A 7,500-nucleotide genomic window follows, 5' to 3' on the forward strand; every position below is an offset into this window, starting at 1 on the left:
GCGTGAGCGTGCACATATTACTTCGTCTCCCACCCTTCCTACCCTCTCCCTTCCTCATTCACCCATTTTTTACCCCTTCTCCCTCATTCTTATCTCCCCAACAGGTCGGCTGCCAAATCCTACACATCCTCGTCCACTATTTCCTCGTATCGAGTTACTACTGGATGTTCTCCGAAGGACTCTATCTCCACATGCTCCTCATGGTGGCCTTCGTGGCTGAGGACCGCCTCATGAAGTGGTTTTATCTCCTGGGTTGGGGAGCGCCCGCCCTCATCATTCTCGTCTATGCGGCTGCGAGGGGGTCGGCCGGCACCACGGACACGCAGTAGTGAGTAGGCTTGTGAGGAGGAGGAGGAGGAGGAGGAGGAGGGCGGGGGGTGTTGTGTTGTGTGGGGGAGGAGTATGAGGGGTGTGTCGGGGAGAAGGTTATGTGGGGAAGGAAATATTGCAAAGGGAAGGGTTGTTAGGGGAAGTGGAGAAAGAGGGTTGTGAATAAGGATTTTCAACAACAACAACAAAAATATTATGACATAGATTAAGTATTATAGAATATAGATATAAACATGCTATTGTGAATAGGAAATAGAAATGTCCTTTGAATTCCTCGATCAAGTATATCTAAATGATACCTGACACAGGAAGAAAAATGGATGTTACATCATACTGTAAAATAAAAATTATATCTGACACTAGATAAATGATCATGCAATAAAAAAAGAGGAAACAAAGGTATTATTGAGGATGACGACTAACACAATGTATGGTTGTCATAGCTTTAACTAGATGAATATTCATTTTTTTCAGTGCAATGCATAGATTCTGTAAAACGAAGGAAAAAAGTCTTTAAAAAATATCTAACAAAAGATTAAAAAACATCAAAATTGTATATGTATACAGCATTTTTCTCTCCTTTATATTTGCTTGATTTTTCAGTCATTTTTTTTAACAATAAATAATTAAGTTCAACCACACATGCACACTCCTACCATCCCCCCCTTTCTCTCTCTCTCTCTCTCTCCTACATACCATTCGCACAATCTCCCTCCCTTTGTCTATCTCCTTTGTCAATCCCGCTCCACCATCGCTCCAGTCTCCCCCTCTCTCTGTCTCTCTCCTCTGCTCTCTTCCTCCCTCCGGCCTCTCCCTCCCTTGTATACCGCTCACCTTCTATCACTCCCCTTTTCTCTCCCCATCCCTCCGTTCTCCTCTCCCTCTGTCTCTCCCCTCTTTTCTACCCATCCCTTGCCCTCTTTCTCTCTCTTCTTCTGTCTCTCTTCTGTTTTCTCTCCATCCCTTCATCCTCACATCATCCCTCTCTCGCTCTATCTATCTATCTGTCTGTCTTTCTGTCTCTCTCTCTCTCTCTCTCTCTCTCTCTCTCTCTCTCTCTCTCTCTCTCTCTCTCTCTATATATATATCTCCTCTTCTCCCTCATCCCTCCATTCTCCCCCTCGCCCCCTCCCTCTTTCTCTCTCCTCTTCTCCCCCTCCCTCCAATCCCCCCCTCCCTTCCTCCCTCCCTCTCCCCCACCGTACTCAATCACCCCCTCTCTCTCCCCCTCCCTCCATTCTCATCCTCCTCTTTCTTTCCCCCTCCCTCTCTCTCCCCCTCCCTCCAATCTCCCCCTCCCTTCCTCCCTCCCTCTCCCCCAGCGTACTCAATCGCCCCCTCTCTCTCCCCGCCCAACCCAAGCTGCTGGATCGAGGAAAGCCACTACACCTTCATCCTGTCCGCGCCGGTGTGCGTGTCGATGCTGGCCAACCTGGTGTTCCTAGTTAACATCGTCCGCGTTCTGGTGACCAAACTGAGGGCCAACCACGTCGCAGCGGATACCAATGGCACTCGGAAGGCGGTGAGGGCCACGCTCATACTCATCCCGCTGCTCGGCCTGCACTACGTCCTCATGCCCTTCAGGTGGGTCATTGAGGGAGGATGGGAGGGAAGGGGGGCGGGAGGGAGGGAGGGAAAGGGGGCGGGAAGGAGGGAGGGAAAGGGTCGGGAGGGAGAGAGGGGGCGAGAGGGAGGGAGGGAAGGGGGGCGGGAGGGTGGGAGGGAAGGGGGGCGGGAGGGAGGGAGGGAAGGGGGGCGGGAGGGAGGGAGGGAAGGGGGGCAGGAGGGAGAGAGGGAAGGGGGCGGGAGGGAGGGAGGGAGGGAAGGGGGGCGAGAGACAGGGAGGAGGAAGAGAGAGAGAGAGAGAGAGAGAGAGAGAGAGAGAGAGAGAGAGAGAGAGAGAGAGAGAGAGAGAGAGAGAGAGAGAGAGAGAGAGAGAGAGGGTGATAGGTAGACAGAAAGAGATTGCGACTGGGTGGGGGAAGGGGGAGAGGGGCAGTTAGGAGAAGAGCATTAAGGGCAGATGAGGGCGGGAGCTGGCGAGGGGTAGGAACGGTGTGTTTATGTGTGTATGTGCGTTTCTGTCTTTGTCTTCGCTTGTTTATATATGTATGTAGGAATGTATGTGTGACTGTCCCTATATGTTGACATGTCTGATCTGCTCAAAACCCCAGATTTAGTAAATGGAGGAGAAAAAGACAGAAAGAAAAAAAACAAAGACTTGGAAGACGATGTCCCTGTGAAAGGATGGCGGCAAGATCAAAGACAAGGAGGAGACGGAAGAGGAGGAGGAAGGAGGAGGAGGAGGAGGAGGAGGAAGGAGGGAGAAGGAGGAAGGAGGAGGAGGAGACGGAAGAGGAGGAGGAAGGAGGAGGAGGAGGAGGAGGAGGAGGAAGAAAGGGAAAAAGGAAGGGACGACAGAGAGAGAGAGAGAGAGAGAGAGAGAGAGAGAGAGAGAGAGAGAGAGAGAGAGAGAGAGAGATAGATAGATAGATAGATAGATAGATAGATAGATAGATAGATAGATAGATAGATAGATAGAGAGAGAGAGAGAGAGAGAGAGAAAACAAACAAAAAGAGTGAGAGAAAGAAACAGAGAGAGAAAGAGAGAAAGAAAAAGAGAAACGGAGAGAGCGTTTTTAGTTTGAGAGAACTAAGAAAAGAATGAAGAAAGAAAGAGAGAGAGAGGAGAGAAAGAGCGGCGCAGGTGAAGGATCCCATGAGATGAAGTAGCGAGGCTTATTGAGGGAGCGAAGTGGAGCGGAAGTCGCCAAGAACACATTTCCTTCTTGAAGAAATCCTGAACATCACTTTTGTTTTTGTTCGCGTTATACTCTATAGCTATTTTATTTTCTATTACTTTCTTCTTATTTTTTTATTATTATTTTTTTTTTTAGGTTATTTATATATCTCTCTTTCTCTCTCTATCTATCTCTACTCCCCCCCCCCTCTCTCTCTCTCTCTTTCTCTCTCTCTCTCTCTCTCTCTCTTTCTCTTTCTCTCTCTCTCTTTCTCCCCTTCTCTCTCTCTCTCTCCTTCTCTCTCTTTCTCACTCTTTCTTTCTTTCTCTCTCTCCCCTTCCCTCCCGCCCCCCTCTCTCTCTTTCTTTCTATGTCTCTGTCTTTGTTTCTTTTTTTTTCTCTCTATCTATCTGTCTATATATCTCTATCCCTCTCTTTCCCTCTCTCTCTCTCTCTCTCTCTCTCTCTCTCTCTCTCTCTCTCTCTCTCTCTCTCTCTCTCTCTCTCTCTCTCTCTCTCTCTCTCTCTCTCTCTCCCTCTCCCTCTCTCTCTCCCTCCCCTCCTCGCTCTCTCTCATCCTCGTAAAGTGAACATTAACAAAGGCTTTTGTGCTGATGTTAAAAAGTTGTTGCTATTTTTACTTTTTTTCTTCTCTTTTTCTCTCGGGGTCGGATGCATTCGTGCTGTTTCGCAGTTAATTTTTTTTCAATGAAGTGTTTTATCTTTATTTGTTCATCTACATATCATTTTCTCTGCTTATTCATTCATTTACTTATTTCCGTATGTATTAAAAGGCATACAATTTGTGTATCTAAGTATTTAAAGTCATCTCGGTGTGTTTCCAGTAACGGGGGGGTTTAATTTCGTTTCGTAAACATGTTTATGTCGTTCCATTCCCAGTCATGCTGTTTATCCGTTTCGTTCCACCTTTTAGATGGATCAGTCATTCGATTTATACCTCGATCTGCCGTCTCACTTACACTGCACTCTTGTCATATTAGTTGATTTATTGCTTGTTCCATTCCGGTTTTCAGTTCCTTTATAGCTTGTTCCATTCCGGTTTTCAGTTGATTTATACTTTGTTCCATTCCGGTTTTCAGTTGATTTATTGCTTGTTCCATTCCGGTTTTCAGTTGATTTATAGCTTGTTCCATTCCGTTTTTCAGTTGCCTTTTAACGGTTCCATTTCGGTTTTCAGTTTCATAATGAATGTCTCCTTTTTTTAGTTTTCGTATTGTTACATGTTTTAATTCTCATAATTTCATCGCTGTTATTCGCTTTATTATATCAAATTCCATTCAAATTATATTTGTGTGAGGTACGTCGTCTCGCTCTCTTAGCCACGTTTAAGTGTAATTTAATAAAATATCTATATAATGCTGGTCATGTCTCGTTTATTTCCGCAAGTGTAATTTCAAAAAAACATGTTAATGAAGCATTTTGTTACATCACTCACTTTTTCTATACGTTAATGTTTTTTTTTTTACATGTTTACTAATGTTAATTATCTTGTTCCGTTCCACGTTGTTATCAAATTATCTTGTTTCATTCCATGTTTCCTTTAAAATCACTTCGCTCCATTCCATGTTTCTTTCTGACCACCCCGTTCCGTTCCTCCTTCCAGGCCAGCAAAGGGCTCACATTGGGAATTCGTTTATGAAGTTATATCAGCCGTCGTGTCATCCTTTCAGGTGAGTCGTGGCTGAAATTTGTACGATGAGTCTCTGAAATGGGTTAGGCTGAGTCAGGTTATGTTTCAGGTGAGTCATGTTGTGTTTTTAAAGGTGAGTCAGGTTATCTTTTCGTTAAGTTACGTTGTCTTTCAGATGAGTCGGCTCATTCAGGTGAGTCACGATGAGTTTTTCAGGTAAGTTTGGTTGTTTGTTCACGTGAGTCATTTTGAGCCTTTCAGGTGAGTCCTATTGAGTCTTTCAGGAGAGTCATGGTTGAGTTAACGTGTCTTTCACATGAGTCATGGTAAGCATAGAGAGTCTCATAGGGGTATCATTGCCAAGTCTTTCAGGAGAGTCACGGCTGAGTCAAAGTGAGTCTTTCAGGAGAGTCACGGCTGAGTCAAAGTGAGTTTTTCAGGAGAGTCACGACTGAGTCAAAGTGAGTGTTTCAGGAGAGTCACGGCTGAGTCAAAGTGAATCTTTCAGGAGAGTCACGGCTGAGTCAAAGTGAGTGCTTCAGGAGAGTCACGGCTGAGTCAAAGTGAGTGCTTCAGGAGAGTCACGGCTGAGTCAAAGTGAGTGCTTCAGGAGAGTCACGGCTGAGTCAAAGTGAGTGCTTCAGGAGAGTCACGGCTGAGTCAAAGTGAGTCTTTCAGGAGAGTCACGGCTGAGTCAAAGTGAGTGCTTCAGGAGAGTCACGGCTGAGTCAAAGTGAGTGCTTCAGGAGAGTCACGGCTGAGTCAAAGTGAGTGCTTCAGGAGAGTCACGGCTGAGTCAAAGTGAGTGCTTCAGGAGAGTCACGGCTGAGTCAAAGTGAGTCTTTCAGGAGAGTCACGGCTGAGTCAAAGTGAGTGCTTCAGGAGAGTCACGGCTGAGTCAAAGTGAGTCTTTCAGGAGAATCACGGCTGAGTCAAAGTGAGTCTTTCAGGTAATTCGGATCAGGGTGTCTTCTGGATGAATCATGGTTGAGTCAGGGTAAGTGGTCGTTGTGAGTCATGCCATGATATGAGATTTTCTTATTTATTTCACTATACTCTGTTCCTTTAGTAAAGTAATATCAACAGCTGAATCTCTAGGACTAAGTCATCCCACGAGAGAAACACATTGATTAAGGCTTACCAGTGAGTCATGGCTTCCCGGTGAGTCACAGAACCGAGGGATGAGTGTCGTTTCTCCCAGTCCCCCAGATGACTCATGCACTTCCTGCAAGTTTTTTCCATCTCCTTGAACCAGTGATGATGCCATAAGGATGCGACTTGATCGTATTTTCCACGGGATAAAACGGAAATGACCCTTGACCTTACGGGTTTATGACGTCATGTGTTTACTCCCGAGGTCATGAAAGTGGTTGACGTCCCATATTGTCGTGACGTCAGAATTCTTTCCCCCGAAACGCCTCTAGTGATGATCAATGTTAGGATAGTAATTATTTTTGTCGTTAGTATTCTTATCATTACTATTGATGCTACTGCTGCAACGATTATTTTTAAATTCTTCTTCAATATCATTATCAGTATCTTATCTGTTTCCTTCGTTATCTTTATTTCGTCTGTTTTCCTCATGATTATTATTATTATGATTACTATCGCTATTATGAGTATTATTATCACCACTCTTTCTTCGTTTCATTCCAGGGATTCTGCGTGGCGCTTTTATTCTGTTTCTGTAATAGTGAGGTGAGTGCAGTGCATAATGTTTTGTATGAAGTGTACCTCTTCCTCTCTCTCTGTCACTGCTGTAGGAAGAAGAATAGATATCTTTATTTTTATTTTATATGATACGTAACACCTGCTTCGTCTTCCCCTTTCTCTATCCTTCTTCTCTTTCTTTCTTTCTCTCTCTCTCTATCTTTCTCTTTCAGCCTATATTACATGCATACACAGTATTGTTATTATCCTTTTGACTAACAATCTTTCCTAAAGCAATGATCTTGCTATTAAAAGATTACATAACATACGTTTCGATATTTCTCTCACTATCAGTCACTGTTTTACTTTATGGTAAGTCTGAGTCTCACTCTCTTAATTTCTCTAGGATTGACCTTGTTCCCGTCCACTTGTTTCTTCACAGGTGATCATGGCAGTGAAGAAAAAGTGGTATCAGTATCAGTTCATGCATGATCATCGACGCTTCTCCTTCACGTCCGCTTGCATCATGTCCGTAAACGTGAGTATCTCCCAGATTATGTCTTCGTTTGTGCTGATATTTCTTTAGAATTAAATTGATTACTCATTTTCCTTTTTGTGCAGCGATATGCTGTCTAGAAAGACTAATGTGATTTAGTTCATTCCTTACCTGAGAGCAAGTGTGAGAGAGAAATTAGAATCATACATACACTGATCAGTAATGACTGATGTAACTGCAATAAGGGCGATAGTAATATTAATGATAACTATCATTTCTACTGTTCTAAGTATGGGAAAAAATCGAAGAAACTGCAGTATGCACTTTGTGACTTTAAAGGGAAAACTCTGATAAGATAAAAAGATTCAGGAATAAAAGAACAAATTAAACTCTCCTCCATTACAGGGTGTGCATGGCAAGGGAACTCAGGATGCGAAGAGACCCTCACCCTACCGTTCTACCTTCAATCACTCTCCTCGTCAGGAGACCAGTAGGATGACGGGAACGACTACCTTAGGAGTAGGAGCAGCGACAAGTGGAGGAGGAGAGGACGTCTCGCCTGGTGGCAGCGGTGGGATATCTCCTTCCACCGGACGGGCAGCCGAGGGGCGTGGAAGCTTCAGGACGACTAC

At 44.6% G+C, this 7,500-nt stretch overlaps 1 protein-coding gene across 2 annotated transcripts in view; it reads left to right on the top strand.

The window, feature by feature from the left end:
- Positions 1-7,500, top strand: part of LOC122265638 (calcitonin gene-related peptide type 1 receptor) — a gene marked incomplete at its 5' end in the record, with an annotated part of 66,173 nt that overhangs the window by 57,596 nt on the left and 1,077 nt on the right. The window contains 6 exon segments of one of the 2 annotated variants that reach the window (XM_086553641.1): positions 105-328; positions 1,693-1,914; positions 4,696-4,762; positions 6,379-6,420; positions 6,815-6,910; positions 7,274-7,500. The exon segment at positions 7,274-7,500 is cut by the window's right edge and continues 1,077 nt beyond it. In XM_086553641.1, coding sequence (XP_086409767.1) covers positions 105-328; positions 1,693-1,914; positions 4,696-4,762; positions 6,379-6,420; positions 6,815-6,910; positions 7,274-7,500 — 878 coding nt within the window. 2 annotated transcript variants of the gene reach the window in all.

The sequence above is a fragment of the Penaeus japonicus genome, unplaced genomic scaffold, assembly GCF_977035675.1.
Source record: "Penaeus japonicus unplaced genomic scaffold, GWHDUDI00000001_assembly GWHDUDI00000028, whole genome shotgun sequence".
Lineage (NCBI taxonomy): Eukaryota > Metazoa > Arthropoda > Malacostraca > Decapoda > Penaeidae > Penaeus > Penaeus japonicus.